Here is an 18800-nt window from a genome sequence, read left to right on the forward strand (position 1 = left end):
TTCGTACTTATTTGTTGGGGGGAAAAATAAATAAATAAATAAATAAAAATGGGGTGAAAAGACCAACCTGTAGCAGGTAGAGGCCTAGGTTAAGTTCAAACATGCCAGTGTGCTTGCGAGCTGGCACAGCCAATGAAACTCAACATAGTAATACGATTGCCAAAATAGATCGATGTACAGTGTGGCTCGAGCTGTATTTTCATCATTACTATGACCTAATTGTATTTTTTTTTATTTCCAATTTTGCTAAAAACTGTGACAATATATTCAAATTGTAACCCCATAGAACAAAATAACTTAATTTTATTTATGAACCACAGAAAATTACAAATGACCATTCTCATTCACTACCAACAACCAAGTAAGAATCTATCATACTCTATTAACAACATTCACCACATGAGTCGTTAGCTTTGGCAGGCTGTAAGTGCTCTTTCATCCATATAAAATGAATTTTAGACCTATTGATTATGGAAGTCAAATCTGAATATTTAGTAAAAGTAGAAACCATTACCCTGTTGTGTTCTTCCAGTTTGTGGTGGAGCACTTCTTGCCAGATCCATCTCTTACTCAAACAATGTGTCAGCCTACAGATGTAAGGCCCGGCAGACACAGCAACTGCCTGCAAATAGTGAGCAATTCACCATATATAATATAACATGAGTGTCAACATTCAGCAATATTTTGCTTTGTAACAGCACAATATTACAAACTAACCTTTGTCATGAGTTAGCCTGATGAAGAATTCAAAATGCTTTGCATAAACTGTTTACAGATCTCAGCACCTTTACCATAAGGCATCTGTAAAAAGAGATTTAAATGTTTATTAAAAAGAAAAACTATGTAACTTAGTCTGTTTTAAATGTCTGAGATTATTTGGATCCTAGAACAGCATCTGCTGAAATGTAACAGTGTTTTGTTAGAAATTACAATAATAATATTACACACACCCATATTAACTTACATCAAATCTCTGCACCATAATTTTCTCTACAAGATGCGGTTTTATGATTATACTGACAAATAGATTTCATTAATATTTACAATAGTGCAATTTCAAGTACAAAGAAAAACAAAAGAGGATAGGCAACCACTCATTTAGAGATGAATGATTAGTACACATATGCAAATTCAAAAGACAGAAAACTGCATAACGTTACTCATCTTTCCTAATATTAATTTCCCTAATTCAAGGCTCCATCCAATACTGATACACAGAATCCCTCCCTGTCACCAGAGTTATGACAATGCAATTATATTTGTATTTGTGTGTGGTGATTTAAATGTGATGTCACATTGAATGAGCATAGAATTTGGAGGGGAGGGGGGGGGGGGGCGTTTGGATGAGGTGGAGTGGGGCTGGTCCATACTATGACCTTAATGCATCAGTGTACGATTTCCATGAAGTAATCTACGAAAAATTCAGACAACATAGAGAAGAAACAGGTAGAAAGGAAAAATTATTAATTGAATCTTCTGTACACTGAGTCCACAGATGTCACATGACATATCACACACATTTTTCATCCATATGTTAATGTTCAGAATATTTTAAATCATTTAAAGAGCAGTTAAATTAAAACAAGAAAGATGGGAAAAGTACATAATCTTATTCCATTCCATGATGAGCATATTACTACAGCAACCAGTTTTCACACTTATATGAGACAGTCTCAGCTGCAAAGTTGTTTTTATTACAAATAATGTGTTTTGGGTTTTTCTAAAAGAAAACAAAAATCAAATATATAATTATCTAAAATAACAAATTATGGGGCATCAGTGTAAGCTGTGCTAAATTTAGAAAATATACAAAAACAAATTAACACTCATGAAAGGTTATCAAAAGAATGTAAATCACAGGCTGGTAGGGCGGTTAGTCAAAACAATTGTATCTTTCGAGCAAGATACACTGGAACAAAACCAAATTTATAAATTTAAAAGGATAAAAACCAGGGTTAATGTATGAAGGCAAATGTAAAGGGGAGGCAGGGACACAAACAAAGTTAAGAAAAGGACCTAAAAGTAGTAAGAATCCGAGGGGGAAGTACAGCATGGAGTGCCACTTAGAGAGAATGAACCTGGAGAGCAAGTGAGTGAAAAGTCTAATAAATGGCCACATCGAAACTACAGTGCAGATGAAAAACGTATTTCCTGTACTGGTAGGGCGGTACATCAACGGAAGGCACTAGTGCTAGTGCTTTTCCTTTCCCTTTAGAAAAAAAAACTGAACCTTTAACATGGTGAAACACATTATTCGCGATAAAAATAATTTTACAATCAATACTGTCTCACTATACAAGTAAGTAAACTATATACTATTTTAAAAGTAACCACCATAACTGTTAATACATTTTACCCACTGTGAGACAAGCCAGACAATACCTTCATCTTGAAATGTTTTTGGGTGCCTATGAAACCATGGCTGTAACTAGTCTATCACTTCTTCAAATGAAGGGAGTAGTAGGCCACAAATGTCTTTCCTCAGGGCTTCAAAAATATGGCAAGCACCTGGGGAGAGACTGGGACTGTATGGAGCATATGTAACGGCTTCCCAACGAATCTTCTGCAGCGATGCTGAAACACCTGCCAACAAAATGCCCCCCCCCCCCCCCCCCCCGAAATTGCCAAGGTTGTTTCAACTATGACGTAGAGTTTAGCTAGGAAGCTCTTACACGATCTCGATAAAAATCTGACCCCTCCCCATGCAATCTGCACATTTTTGGAACACTGAAGAAAGACATTCAAAGTCGTCAATTTGCATTGGATGAAGGGATGCACAGCTATATACTAATATGGTTTTGTGGCAACTGCAAACATTCTTCCATGAAGGCATTCACCACCTCACTTCAGTTACTGCAATTACTTATGAAATAATAAACAGTTTCTTAAGCATTTTACGTCTGACTAATTTTCATTTGACTGCACTTTACACAAATAAAATATAGCTACAAAGACTTTTTGGTGGAGGAAATATCACATGTGTGATGTGCTCAAATTTATTACTGTGCTTCACTTTTCCTTGAATTAAACTGACAAAGATTCAGTTACACTGTTACTTTTATTGTATGGAAATGTTATATGCAACAATTGATTAAGTCAATTCAAATAACCATGTGACAACTTAGTAAGTGTAGAACCATCCAATCACTGCTATTTGCTGTAAGGATAATATGAAGTGCTTGCCCATGACAGCCTTGTAGACATCTATTTAAGGAGTCAGACATTGTGACAACAAGTATATTTACTTCCGCGTGAACTTTCTTGTAAACAGTCTTCTGCAGTTCAATAGTATATAATTACAATATAAGAAGAAAAAAAATAACATTCATTATGGACATTAAGGCTATCTCTAGTGCAAAAATGAGTGTGCAGAGCTACAACCAAAATATTTGATCACTTACCCAGTGAAATAAAACATACAGCGGAGGGTAAAATAAAATTTGAAAACAAACAGAAAAAGTTTCATTTCTGGCACTTCCTTCTATTCCCTAGAAGAATGTCTAACTGTAAAGTGTAAAAGGTGGTAGGTATCAAAGAGTGACTTGTAATCTTAACTTTATGCGAAAACTACTGAAGATATATGGCACCGAGTACTACTTGCTCCTAAGCCAAGAAGAAAAGCAAGAATCTGGCAACATATTTTTTAAACACTTAACATTGTTTCCTTCCCAAACACAACATATCTATCTCTCTCTCTCTCTCTCTCTCTCTCTCTCTCTCTCTCTCTCTCTCTCTCTCTCTCTCCCCAGATGTTCTCAAATCGCACAAAAAAAGACACTGTTTAGTTATATGTAATGAGAAAATTATCTCAATTAATTATTATATGAAATCTCTTGAAAAAATATTCAGATACATATGAGTAATTTATTTCTAAAACATAATAAATTGATGAATTCTGCTAATTTTAATGATATAAATGTTCCCTTCATTTTCACACAAGTCCTGTGTTCCAAAGAAATTCTCATTACTGTGTTTCTTTCTGTCACATAATAATTTCTGGAACTGCTAAATTGTTGATAATAAAAGAAAGTTAGTGAATTAATTTTCACAACTAGAACAGAGTTCTAAATCGTAACTATTTCTTTATCTATAAAAATCAGCATGTCTTATTTACTCTCTAGGTATAACTGCACTTATTCGTCCTGAAATAATAATAAACAGAGCTGTCATATAAATAACTACATCACACAATTTTTTGTTGCCTAAATATGTTATCTGTTTATATCAATGAATCTGACAGTCATATTTATGATGACAATAACACAGAAGTAAGCTATTGTGAACATTAAATAACTAATCTGTTTTAAAAGTAGCACACAAATGTGAGCAATTCATACAGAGGCAGAATTTTCTCTTTCTCTTTCTCTCTCTCTCTCTCTCCCTCTCCCTCTCTCTCTTCTAACTCCTCCAAAATGCAACTAAAATTACTTATGTTCGCAAATTTTCAGTAAGCACAACGTTCGAAAATGCACCACTAACTGCTTACTTTCAAGAATAATAAGAAGGGATGCTTTACCAGCTAATAAAGTACACGTGGCTTTCTTAACAGCAGGTGGTGGCACGTATTTAGTCAGGCCCCGTAAATCTTAAAACCGAATCTCTCACACAAACAGATCTATCTGTGAATCAATAGATATGTTTACTATTAAGCACGACGTCGCTTTTTAACGGTAAAAGGTGAAGCCGGCATTAAAGATTATTCCTTACACTAGGGATAGGTGCTTCTAATTTTGCAAAACTTCACTCCGATAAAAGCTACTGCATTCTCTTTAGTACACATGCAAACACATGAACATATCTCATTCTGATCGGTATTCTCTGAAACGTCACGTTTTCCATGTGGACTGTTTTTCTGTTGACATCTTGGACGTGCTGACACCGCAATATTGTGTTTTTGTTAGGTTGTTGGTTCTTTTGCTATTTGTTTTCTTTCACCTTGACAAACCTGTCGATATGCCAACAACTAACACGGACGACGATCACTCTATTTATTCAGTTCCTCTCGTTGAATACTGACAATATCTGCTCTAGGCTATTTAATACCGAGTGAAAACATTATCACTCAACGGCGAAGAAGTTGGCAACTGTAAAAAATTATAGGATGCTTTAGCAGCATTTGCTTCTTACACGGTCCATGTAGGAGGGTCCTGACGGTTTAATTGGTGATTCTGTGGCTACAGCATCAGCTTCGAGTAACACCACGCAGCCATATTGAATGACTACTGACTACAGCGCGCCATACGGTTTCAGGAATTTTGGAAACAACAGATGCGACATGAAAACACCAAAATACTCAAGCATAGAATAGTACAACCTGACTGATCACATATCGTTTCGAGTAACCCGACAAAATAAAAAAAAATCCGACCCTGCCAGGATTCGAACCTGGAATCTTCTGATCCGTAGTCAGACGCGTTATCCATTGCGCCACAGGGCCATTCGCTCTTCAAGCACATTTTGAAACCTAATAGTCACTTTCGCATACGCTATTCATGGGCTATTTCACAAAATTTCTATATATAATACATTAACAATCTACAGTTGTCGTACTAATGTCCAATGGAGTGCTTACAGAGAGCATTGCTGCACCCAGACAAAAATAACGCCCGAACAGGGACTCGAACCCTGGACCCTTAGGTTAAAAGCCTAATGCTCTACCGACTGAGCTATCCGGGCTCATAAAGTTTCCGTCCTCACGTACTTATTACATCCATATATTCCGATAATATTTAGGCCTGTGTCATTTTCAATCTGTTTAAATGGTTGAAATCGTTATAACGTTACTGTAAAACAGTTGAACAGTTTCAAACCGATTTAGTTAAAGTTTATAGACGACGACACTGAGATCTTGGCGAACTGTGTTGAGAAACGATGTGTGTAATCAGTCGACGGGACTGACTACGGACTGAGAACTTCATGTTATGGTACTAGTATGTTTCTATGCGTTCAAGTATTTTCAGTTTGCTTTACCAGCAAATGAAATGTCATGTAATTGTTGCAACCCGTGATACAGTTCAATGCAGTTTTCTTGCCACCAGTTTTGATTTATGAGTGCAAATTTTTGGTGACAAAGGAGATTAAGGTTCATCATCCTGCCGACGACGAGTTCATTACGAGAAGAGAACAGGCACGGACAGCGGAAGGGAATCGGCAGTATCTTTCTTCAACGGATCTATTGGCTAATAGTAGGCGATTTCGGGAAATGTTACCTTTCATGGGAATATTGCTAGGCATACGGCTGAATGTGTGTTGCCTTTTTTTTTTGCGATTCAGCAGTACGAGGGCCTGCCAGTACCACGTACTATATAGCCAAGTATCTTTCTTCAATGCAATACGCCATTGGCAGGCTCAGGTTACAGCAAGTAAATTATTTGGCGCATACGATTTGCCGAATTCATTTACCAGCACATGCTTTCGTGCTCTGAATGACATTTTTGACATTTCAGGGGCCCTGCAGTTAATGAAAATGAATAAAAACGTGTGTATTGTCTCCACAACGTAAAAGAATCGCGTCAAAAATAACTCGGGGGGAACATTCGCTTCTTGTTTCTCCAAACTGACAATGGTATCCGAAGGAATTTTGAGGGCTGAGAGGTTTTTCAACATTCCATGGACGGTGAGATCTGCGTGGGCCAAACGGGACGTAAAGCTCGTTCATCTTAACTAGTACAAAAACTAACATCCCTTCTCTAAAGTGAACTAGTAGTCTCTGAATGAACTGACATTATGTACTATGTAGTCTTAGGCCAGTACCACCAACAGCAACAAACTCGATCTAAAGCTGAACATTAACTGCATAAAAAATTAAGGCGTGGAACAATTGACCATTTGGGAGTGTGACGAAGAAACAATGGTAACCAGTATGCAGGAAGACGATTAAACAAGGTACTTTTAACAACTGCAAAGTAATTACGGACACTGTGGCCTGAAAAATAAAGAATTTAGAAACTATAATAATACCGTACCTTTTCACTGACGAATCTTGGTAAAACATTGTAATAACTACACCAGGAAAAAAAATATTTCTTTATGTTCAAAACTTTTCATTTCAAATGAGATGGATTTTCTCCTGTACAGGCGTTACCGTTTGACTCGATATTAGGCTGGGAACACAAACCATACACCGTGTAAATTAACATTCAAGAAAGTGGTAACAATCAAACTTGGGCATCATGCTGGGAACTACAGGCCACTGCTTACAAGACGAATGGAGAAAAGAAATGAAAAATTTTAGGTATATTGTTTCCTTCGCTGATCGATAACGACACTGAAATAAACAATGACACAGAACAAAACAAGTTATGTGTTTTAACAACCAAAAAAATGTGAAGCTTAAAGTACCGGTATGTCGCAACAGAAATGAAAATGGTCACATAAGGTAGAAAAGAAACGGGGAGTCTTCGGACGGCCGATGCAGGCGGGTTACCGATCGTCTACATTTTTACTGGACGTTGCTGGTGCTCTGCTTCTACATAAATCTACGGCCAATTTCGTTCGACATTAATCTGTTTTTATAGGTTACTAAACCCTCGCAAAATCTATGATTGCTGATGGTAGGCCTATCGTACAATTCGCAGCTCCCCACAATCTAGAACCGTATTGTTAGTAGCGGGTGAAAAACAGGGCGTTGTGTACTTATTTTGTATATGACGTACCAATGGAGACCTTATAACTATACTAAAAAATATGGAATAGTAAAATTTACTATGGTTTAGTAACTTAACATTTTTTCCCCTTCACTGTTCTAGGGTTGAGATTTCGCATACCTCGTTTTTCGTACATGTTGTTCTTACGTAGAAAAAAAAATAAAAATAAATAAAAATGATCCACCCTTCTGCAAAGGGAATGAAGTCAGCTATGTATACAAGACTTTTTTTCACTGTGTGTTTGCTTGACTTCTCATTTCTGCAGTAAATCGTCATACACCCTCAGAAAGTCCACGTGTTATGTTTGTCTGACTTAAGGGTAGGATGTCTTCACTCTGGTAGATTTTCCCATTATTCCAGCGACTGGCGGAATGAAAATACCTATCCTTGCCCAATGTTAAAACATATCTTCTCCCTTTGCACTAAAGGTTTAGTCCAGTCGCCTGTTTCGTCTTCGCACGTCGCCATTACAACTTGAATAAAATGTCACACTATATTACAAGCTACTATTTTACCGTATTTTCATTCTGTCGATTTTTCCCCCGTCATCATATGATAAATAGTTCTGGCGATTTTATTTTCTTCCTTGTGTACCGGTGTGTGACGCATTCTATAAGATGATAATACTGATGAACATGTGCAACAGGATTACAAAATAAATAACTAAATACAACCAACACAAATAACGCTTCGCATATAGAACTGTGAAATGAATTTACTTAGTATTTTTAGTTCATGGTAAGGTACGATAATGCCCAAGAACGACCTTCCTAGAGTCGCAATTATTATGTATAGTCTGGGATTAACAAAGGTCCCTACAGAAATTAGCAAATTTTTGTTGTTCTATGATAGTATAATTCCAGAAAAGCCACTCTAAGGAACACAGCCAAAGTTGTTATACAATATGGTTTTAATCCCATACTCACAGTCGTTACTTCCTAATCCAGCGCCAACAATTAATATAATGCACTTGGTACACACATTTAAACGAAAACTCCAGGTAATTACTTCAAGCATTAGTATAAAATGTATCTTGAAGTGCATGTAACTCAACACAGATCCTCCATGTACTTTTACTACAAAAGAAATAGCAACAATTCCAACACACATTCACAAAATAGCGCTGTACACTATTTTGTCTTCGTTCGCTCAGGGTTGCCAACATGAAAGACCATTATATCGTATCTTCAATGCGATATTACCGCACTGAATATTGCCTTTTCTTGTATACCCACTTCCAATTGTAGAAACCCCTCGTTTGTTCAGAAAAACCTAATAAGGTTCTAAAACTTTCTTTTGCCATTGTAAAAAGTATGAAGCAAAATGCCTAAGATGTGTAGACTTCCGATTATTCCGCCCTACTGGCCTCTTTCCTTATTGATATACACTTGTCTGTACATCTAACATTCTGCAAACATTAAAACAAGCGTGGAGTCGCCCCTGTAGGTAAGGTAAGTCGAAAGTTTTCTTCCTTCTGATGTGTCTGTTGGCACCCTTGCTGGTTGTGACGTCTTACCCTCAATTACCGGTACATAAAGTAACTAACTGATAAGCGGTGAGTAGCGCTAAAGTGACTCACAGATACTGATAAATTTATCGGACGACCGACCACCAATCTTAAGTGTGTAGCCTTATAGAGTCGCCGAACACTGATTTTGCTATTTGAGCGCTCGGCTCGGTCTAACCAACGACACTATCCCACCAGCAATGTCATCTAAGGCCCTTGCACGTGAAGTGCCCCATACGCGGCCAATAATATTGTACATAAATATTATTGACCGTCTAGGGGGCGCTAAGTGTGTACGCCTACGCGGCAGCGCCCCAAGCGTACATATTCGGAACTGCAGAGTGGTAGGCATCGTCCAATGAAATACACAATGCACGCCAGGTGGCCCTGACAAGAATCCACGCACGCGCACACGCCGGTAATACTGCGCGCAGGAGACTGCTTGTAAAGTCGTTCATTCAGACTAACAATATCTGAGAGCTCAAGGTCCCTGTTTATTAACTAATTGTTCTATTTTTGTTAATATTATTTATTAAACAACTGTTGTCCTCTTATGTAACTCTTACGAAATTATCTTATTACTCTTCTGAATTACGGGGTGAACGCTTCATTAGTTATTAAGAAACTTGGTGTACCAAGAGTAAATGTATCTAAGTTTACGTTTGTACAGCGTCTTGCACATGGAGGATGCAGTTCGTTTTTTGAACTATTACCCAGGCAGTGTCTGCAACGCTTAACATTATGGCACGACACCGACGACGAAAAGCTAGACATAGTTGGGTTCAGTCCTGGCTGGACAGAAGGCAGGAAGGCAATGGCATATATTCCCTATTATTGAAGGAACTGAGACCCGAAGATACGCAGGGATTTCGCAACTACACGATAACGGAAATGGCTTATTTCGAAAAGCTGCTGTCGACAATGAAGGAATTCGCTCAAGTAACCGAGTAATGTAGGAGGCAGCTTCGTCTAGTCAGAAGCAAGAATTACATCATTTGTTTGTTAATTTTGTGATCAGACTCTTTCCCCGACTATTGCCAGTTTCTCCTTCCTAGCATGGTGAAATGAAGCAAAAGATGAATCAAATAAAATGTGACCTTCCGTCAATTACGGCACTACATATACAAATCGAAAAAAACTCATATAAGGTTCAAATGGCTCTAAGCATTATGGGACTTAACATCTGAGGTCATCAATCCCCTAGACTAAGAACTACTTAAACCTAACTAACCTAAGGACATCACATACGTCTATGCCTGAGGTAGGATTCAAACCTGCGACCGTAGCACCAGCGCGGTTCTGGACTGAAGCGTCTAGAACCGCTCGGTTCAGTGGCCGGGCGCATATAAGGTTATAAGGATATTTACTCAAAAATAAACGATTTTCGACGAATTCTATTATGGTACAGGGAGTTCTGATGATCATACAGACACCTTTCCTCACTATACGCCTAAGTTAGAATGCTAAATGCTCGTTTGGTCCATTCCATTTCTAGAATATGAAACAATCAGTACAAAGAACGTTTTCGCAAACAGCTTGTATAATAAAAAGTTGCTTTTGTTTGATTATTGCATTCTAGAAAATATAATCATTGAAAAATTCGCAAAATCTCCAATATGAAAACCTGAAGTTAGCCGCTGGCTATAGGAAACAATACACAATAAAACGTTGAAAGCATACGGGATGTAACCTCTTTTGCGCACGCGTGAGATCTCCGTTTGAAGTGCATGGCCATATCACAGTTTCAGAGCTCCCTCTGGATTCTTTTAACACCATTTAGCGGACCTGCGGTCCGAAAGTATGGCTTTTCCACAGTCTTTTGTTTTTTCTTGACTATAGGAAATCATTGAAATCCAAGCTGATTAAAGGAAAATGATCTGCACTGAACTAAGATTTCAAAACACGGTTTAATATCCCATGAAAATATATTATTAGATTGAATTAGAAGGCAAGAAAAAGCAAACTATAACTGTTTTGGTGTGTGTTCTGGGCTCGTTATCACATACATAACACAAGACCAAAAACGTAACTACGAAATATAAACAGTTGTAGCATTACTGGAAACACTGTTGCAGAATAGCTGACATCTGCTAAGTATCTCAACACCACAGTAACGATGGAAGTTGTTGTGGGATCTCGTTTAATATTTTATTATTCTCTCTACTCGAAAGGGGCTGATACTACAGGTTAATGAAATTACGAATACTAAATGAAACGAGAGTTATAATAACTTTGATGTACTACAGTGAAATGAATATTAAATAGTGGCAACCTGTGGGGCTATTAATAAGATAAAATCGTAGACAACTAAACAATTGAATGGCAACCTGTGGCAAATTTACTCTAATATACTTGGCATATCTGACATAGGGATCAGGGGAAACGCTAATAATCTCGCAAGAAATTTACTTGTGATCGTGGAATGCCAAGTATTTGTTGTAAGGTTAATAGAAGTAACTCAAACTACAGAAAGGAAGAGCGTCACAGTTGTAGGTGAAGTTGAAAGCAAACTATTCATTTCTGACAAAATGCAAGTCTTCAGAGTGAAACAAAATTATTAAGGCTTTCGTGGCCACTTGTTGACAAAGCGCCTATTGGCTGCTGTCTCGAGGTCTTTGGCCGACGTTATTCCAATGATTTTACTGACGTTACGCCAGCACGAGAGGCTGTCATTGTCAAAGCTTTACCCCCCCCCCCCCCCCCCCCCCCATTGCTGATGGTGAACTGGAGTCTGGCGCGCCAACGTCCGAGGGCTTAGTTTAAGAATCATGAATGAAGGTTATATACGTGGAAGAGGCCTGGAGACATCCGAAGGCTTCAGACAGATTATATAATGGTAAGACAGAGATTTAGAAACCAAGTTTTAAATTGTGTAACGTTTCCAGGAGCAGATGTGGACTCTGACCACAATTTACTGGTTATGAGCTGTAGATTAAAACTGCAGAAATTGTGAAAAGGTAGGAATTTAAGGAGATGTGATCTGGATAAAATACTATCACGAATCCTTTACAAACGAATGGAAACACTGCTAAAAGCCAACCTCGGAGTAGATCAGTTTGGGTTCCATAGAAGTGTAGGAACACACGAGGCAATACTGACCCTACGACTTATCTTAGGAGATAGGTCACGGAAAGGCAAACCTGCGCTCATAGTGTTAGTAGATTTGGATAAAGCTTTTGATAATGTTGACTGAAATACTCTCTTTCAAATTCTGAAGGTGGCAGGGGTAAAATACAGGGAGCGAAAGGCTATTTACAATTTGTACAGAAACCAGATGGCAGTTATAAGAGTCGAGGGGCACGAAAGGAAAGCAGGGGTTCAGAAGGGAGTGAGACAGGGTTGTAGCCTATCCCCGATGTTATTCAACCTGTATATTGAGCAAGCAGTAAAGGAAACAAAAGAAAAATTTGAAGTACGAATTAAAGTTCAGGGAGTAGAAATAGAACTTTGAGGATTGCCGATGACTGTGTAATTGTGTCAGTGACAGCAAAAGACTGTGTCTTGAAAGGAGGATATAAAACTAACATCAATAAAAGGAAAATGAGGATAATGGAATGTAGTCGAGTTAAATCACGTGATGCTGAGGGAATTAGATTAGGAAATGAGACATTTATAGTAGTAGATGAGTTTTGCTATTTGGTAAGCAAACTAACCGATGATGTTCGAAGTAGGGAGGATATAAAATGTAGACTGGCAATGGCAAGAAAATCATTTCTGAAGAAGAGAAATTTGTTAACGTCGAGTATAGATTTAAGTGTCTGGAAGACCTTTCTGAAAGTATTTGTGCAGAGTGTAGCGATGTATGGAAGTGAAACATGGACGATAAACAGTTTATACAAGCAGAGAATAGAAGTTTTTGAAATATGCTGCAGAAGAATGCTGAAGATCAGATGGGTAGATCACGTAGCTGATGAGGAGGTACTGAACTGAACTGGGGAGAAAAGGAGTTTGTGGCACAGCTTGTCTAGGAAAAATGATCGGTTGGTAGGACACATTCTGAAGCATCAAGGGATCGCCAATTTAGTACAGGAGGAAAGCGTGGTGGGTAAAAATCGTAGAAGGAGACCAAGAGAGGAATACACTAAGCGACCACTGCGACTGCTACGGTCGCAGTTTCGAATCCTGCCTCGCGCATGGATGTATATGATTTCCTTAGGTTAGTTAGGTTTAAGTAGTTCTAAGTTCTAGTGGACTCATTACCTCAGATGTTAAGTCCCATAGTGTTCAGAGACTTTTGAACCAATACACTAAGCAGATGAAGGTTGCATTAGTTACTCGGAGATAGAGAGGTTTGCGTAGGATAGAGTAGCATGGAGTGCTGCATCAAACCAGTCCTTGGACTGAAGACCACAACAATGTAAATGATAGGACTTTCAGTTTGCTTGCTGACGTGTCAACAAGTAGTAGCGTAAACAAATATTTCGGGGCAGTTACTCAGTGCTACATTGTGAATTATGGAAAGAAAATGACTTCTTAGATGATGAATGATGTTCTTAAACTACGAGCAGAGCTTCGACGTCACAATAACTTTGGTAAGAATTACATTCCTCCACCTAGCATTGTAAACAAAGTTGGACCAGTGCAGTCTTATGTAGGTGAGTCAGTCTCACTACAATACACAGACGATTTGGATGAAACAGTACTAAACGTAAATTTCACGGAAGCTAATTTATGTTTAAATTAACATGTATATGATGCATATCATTCGTTTTGAACTTTTCAAAATGCAAGTTTACTATTTCCATATTATGACGCACATACAGGGTGGTCAGAAAACGTGGAAATGCTTGTAGGGATATTACAGGGCAGGTTGTACTGAGACATGAATGTTAAGAAAGAAATTCGATACGTTGCTCCGTTTGCGAGTTGTTTAGCACAGACTTTAGCCAATCGGGGTGCAGCGCGCGCATTCAAGCGGCCTGCCAGGGGCGGCGTTGCCCAACGAGTGCTTTGTCTCCTTAGCTCAAACTTGAGTTTACGCGCGCGACGATCTGATTGGCTAACTTCAACGCTAAATAACTCGGAAAAGGCGCAACGTATCAATTTTTTTTTGTAACATTCATATCTCAGTACAACCTGCCCTGCAACATCCCTACAAGCGTTTCAGACATTTTCTGACCACACTGTATAATTCAATTAAGGCTACACACTGACAGTTAATCGTTTGCCTTACTGCGATATTCAGCAGATTCCAAATTACGAAAAATACTGTATAAAGTCATGTAAAAGTGTAATAATTGTTGGAAAATAAAATTGCACAATAGTGCGCATTGTTTTATCTCAATTTTTTCCGGCTTTTTAATAGAGAGTCAGCATATTTGGTTTTGGCGAGTTGGCGACACTGATTGACGGGAGTTTAGGACTGCTTATAATTCACTTAGGCCCTCCCGTTGCACCGCCATCTGGCTGCCGGGCTAGAGCTCTACAGTTCGTGGCGGGTCGTCGTTTAATACCCCCTCAACTAACTAATAGGAACAGAAGGTGCTTATTAGTATTGAGCCAACACTCTTTATTACAACTCACTTGCTGCTACATGACACACGAGGCAATACAGTAGACAAAGGAGTTCTTGAGGTGCACATTACTACCAACCCAAATACTTGGGCGACGCTTGGAGATCTGGTCGAAAAACAGAAGCAGACAGGCGCGTTTAACACATTCTGGGGACGCCATTGTGGGTTTGCCATTCAGTAGCATCTTCAAAAAGCGGCACCTCCAAGTGATTTTTTTTTTCTTTTGCCTCACTGGGACAAGTAAAATGTGCCCACGGCCTTGCCGCAGCGGTAACACTGGTCACCGGTTCCCATCAGCAGATCAACGAAGTTGAGCGCTGACGGGCTGGGCTAACACTTGGATAGGTGACCATCCGGTCTGCCCAGCGCTGTTGGCAAAAGGGGTGCACTCAGCCCTTGTGAAGCTGCTCCTTTGAGAAATAGCGCCTCCGGTCTCGTTAACTGACATACGACGGGGAGAGCTGTGTGCTGAGTACATGCCCCTCCATATCTACATCCAATGACAAATTTAGACTGATGATGACTCGGTGGCCGGTCGGTACCGTTGGGCCTTCACGGCCTGTTCGGGCGGAGTTTAGTTTTTGGAACAAGTAAAATAGTTCACATATATCACATCGCAAAGTAACTATAGTTTGCCACTGTAGCGGCACCAATGAACGTGACAAGAGTGACCAAGGTAATGCGATGTGTGGGGCAAGGTACTGTGTGTGTGTTTGTGTGTGTGCTGGCTGCGGTAGCGGAGCGGTACATATCGCCTTTTGTTTACATTTGCAGGCAACCTCAGTGATCTAGCATGGCGGCGTCTCTTGTTATGTGTGTCAACGAGAAATAAACAACAGGGGCTTTCAGACAGTCGTTCTTCCCGCGAACCATACGCGACTCGAACAGAAAAGGGAGGTAATGATAGTGGCACGTAAAGTGCCCTGCGCCACACACCGTTGGGTGGCTTGCGGAGTATAAATGTAGATGTAGTGTTTGAAAACAAGCGTGTGTATATACCTACTTGAGCCGATATGTGTCGGGCAGAACTACAGAGCAAAGTTATTTTAAGACATTGGGTTTAAAAAACGAGAATTCTGTCATCCGGAGAAGTGGGAGTATTAGACTCCTGCCTTCTGCTCTTGTCTCCCGTCCTAGAGGTGGAAGAAGTCTGCTCCCTTCAATCTGAGACAATCTTTTTTTGCGGTCTTAAGTTGAAAGCCTATTAGTTTCTTCCATTTTTGTTTAGGAAGCAGTCCTTCACCTGCCTTTTCTTTCTATTCTTTGAGAAGTTTTCTCCTCTGTATCCCAGATAAGGGCTTAATCTTAACCTGTTGAGTTTCTCCGAGACAATTTTCACATCTTGGATTGGTCTGTCAGCCGCTCCAATTGCGGAAACAGCTTCTTTCGGTTGGGGTCTCTTCATGTCCGTCAGTTTTTGTTTTCTCTTGTTTCGTATTCTGCATTTTGGTCCCACGAGAATTGGGGATACATTCAGTTGACACCACGGAACGCAGTGTATGGCTAATTACTCAGGTGGGTCGCCCGCTGTACTTGAGGCTCTAGTAATGATACGTCTTCCGCTCTGCCACGCACGCATTGGCACGGATCGCACCACTCCTTGGATGGGTATCTGGAATAGGACTAGGGGGTTGGATATAGGGGAGATGGAGATTTGTGGGTCCGTCCGCTGAAGCCAGTCCGGCATGGGAGACCCTTCTAGTAACTGTGGTACTGCCGGCACAGCCCTCGACCTCTTGCGAACATGCAAGCCTGTCCGTCTGCACGGATAGTGCTTCTACAAGATGGATGTGTAGTATTTTTAGTAAACGTTTTTTATTGTAATTGTGAAAACTTGTGCATTGTTTCGGTCCTGGATCACTCCTCATAGCGCACAGTCACAAATACTTATCCTTTAGGCTGTCAAAATGTGGGTATCCTACAACCTTCCACATCGATAGACGAGGATTGTCCAGAAAGTAGTGCACCGCATATTTTTCATCAACAGTTCTCTATTGAACATAATGAGGATTGCACACACGAAAGAATGGCTTTAGTCTACACGCCCTATTTTTGCACGTTATCTCTGTCCTGTTGTGTGGCCTTCCTCCAGTGCAGAACAAGGCCGTGTCTGCCCTGTCGGTGCCAATCCTTGCCTTGGTCGTGGAGCCACTGCTTCAGTGTGTGAATCACCTCCTCATCGTCCTCAAAATGTCCTCCTCAGATGGCATCCTTTAAGGGCGAATGACAATATCAGCTCGCTGCAACACGTCAGGTGTGACGGCCGTGGTTGGTCTCCCCGACTGCTGCGAATCGTGGAGCTCCAACGAATCGCCTTCTGATGACATCACCCTCCGTGTCCAGCGAATAAGTGCACTTCTGTCGACAGCAGACTTTGTACAAGCGTTTGTGAATATTCTCCACAGTTTCTTTCTCTGCAGTGAGAAATTCAATGAGAGCACGTTGCTTGTAACGAACATCTCCTACAGCTGCCATTTTGAAACTGTCCTGCAGCTACGCTATCTGTTGGAAGTGACGGAAACTTGTCGCGCTCACTCGGGAGACTTCCAATAAGACGTACGTTAGGTTCGCGTTCTTACAAGGGGAGGACACGACGTTTCGAACGCGGATTTACTGTAAACTTCGTACACTCATAGTAATCCATGAGGACAGCAAAATGTGTAAGCTGTAGACTGCCAAATAACATTGTAAATTTAATAAAATTTCGTCCGATTACACGTATTTTCCCCATAATATCACCTGTAATACAAATAACAAAGAAAATGGCTGTGTTGAAAATAAAAAAAATAATAATCTGACGAACAGAACTCGATCCAGCGGCTTGAACGCCAACCACTTTTTTTAAAATTGTTCTATATTATTCGTTGAATTTGTTTAGGGCGGACGTCCGATGATACCCGTTCCGTTCGTTCAGTTCTTTTATTAGAAAGGAAAGCTGACGCTCTGACCGAACACGCTGAGCTACCGCGCCGCCACCACTCGGCTGCACTAGCTGGGCTCCCGCGCCACACTGGGCGTTTCTGGAAGTCACGGCTTCCACCGGCGCCGCGGGTCTCGTCACGAGTTCAGTAAGGGCACTGCTGTAAGTTGCAGTATGGAAATGGCTCGAGTCCGTCGTCAACCTGCCGCGCTCGCGGTCTCATTTCCCCGCCGCATTTGAGGTTAACGATGTATTGTGGCATATGTGAATTTGCTAAAACTGAGTGTAACTGAACTGTTTCGAATAAGCGGTAATTGCGATAATAAACCGCACAGTTCGCTGGTACCTGTTTTCTATCGGCTACTGCGACTCGCAATTGACAACTTGCGCTCGTGCACGGTCATCTCAAGCGCGCGCGTCCCTCTCCCTGGCAGTGTTGCAGCTCCTGTGGGCATCTTCTAGCGGGCAGAGTGATCTGCTGCGAACGGACGTCCACGGTACTTCTGGTACCGACTGTCGCAAACTATCCTTGTGTGGTGCCCCGTTACAAGACAGTTACCAGCAATAGCAAATTTATCACTACTGCCTGGAAGAGGAGAGGGGTAGCAGGGCGGCCGGCGTGGCCGAGCGGTTGTAGGAGCTACAGTCTGGAACGGCGCGACCGCTACGGTCGCAGGTTCGAATCCTGCCTCGGGCATGTATGTGCTTGATGTCCTAAGGTTAGTTAGGTCTACATCTACATACATACTCCGCAATCCACCATACGGTGCGTGGCGGAGGGTACCTCGTACCACAACTAGCATCTTCTCTCTCTGTTCCACTCCCAATCAGAACGAGGGAAAAATAACTGCCTATACGCCTATGTACGAGCCCTAATCTTATATTTCTGGTCTTTTCACCAAATAAAAGTTGGCAGCAGTAAAATTGTACTGCAGTCAGCCTCAAATGCTGGTTCTGTAAATTTCCTCAGTAGCGATTCACGAAAAGAACGCCTCCTTTCAAAAAAAAATGGTTCAAATGGCTCTGAGCACTATGGGACTCAACTGCTGTGGTCATCAGTGCCCTAGAGCTTAGATCTACTTAAACCTAACTAACCTAAGGACATCACACACATCCATGCCCGAGGCAGGATTCGAACCTGCGACCGTAGCAGTCGCACGGTTCCGGACTGCGCGCCTAGAATCGCGAGACCACCGCGGCCGGCCGCCTCCTTT

General features: G+C 40.6%; 1 protein-coding gene and 2 non-coding genes across 7 annotated transcripts in view; all 3 read right to left on the minus strand.

Moving 5' to 3' along the window:
- LOC126366014 (uncharacterized) overlaps window positions 1-8788 on the minus strand; it is a 143258-nt gene extending 134470 nt beyond the window's left edge. Inside the window, exons 1-4 of one of the 5 annotated variants that reach the window (XM_050008869.1) lie at window positions 4708-4900; window positions 4517-4619; window positions 718-801; window positions 515-622 (exon numbers count right to left, since the gene is read on the minus strand). In XM_050008869.1, coding sequence (XP_049864826.1) covers window positions 515-563 — 49 coding nt within the window. In that variant the 5' untranslated portion in view covers window positions 564-622; window positions 718-801; window positions 4517-4619; window positions 4708-4900. Of the gene's footprint in view, window positions 1-514; window positions 623-717; window positions 802-4516; window positions 4620-4707; window positions 4901-4935; window positions 4988-5127; window positions 5344-8572 lie in introns of those variants that run through there. The other 4 variants (XM_050008867.1, XM_050008868.1, XM_050008871.1 and 1 more) reach the window with 4 other exon arrangements.
- On the minus strand, window positions 5365-5437 carry Trnar-acg (transfer RNA arginine (anticodon ACG)). The gene has a single exon. It is a non-coding gene; the product is annotated as a tRNA-Arg (tRNA).
- Trnak-uuu (transfer RNA lysine (anticodon UUU)) lies at window positions 5604-5676 on the minus strand. The gene has a single exon. It is a non-coding gene; the product is annotated as a tRNA-Lys (tRNA).
- Window positions 8789-18800: the final 10012 nt, after the last annotated feature.

Source organism: Schistocerca gregaria, chromosome 4 (assembly GCF_023897955.1).
Source record: "Schistocerca gregaria isolate iqSchGreg1 chromosome 4, iqSchGreg1.2, whole genome shotgun sequence".
In the NCBI taxonomy this organism is placed as follows: domain Eukaryota; kingdom Metazoa; phylum Arthropoda; class Insecta; order Orthoptera; family Acrididae; genus Schistocerca; species Schistocerca gregaria.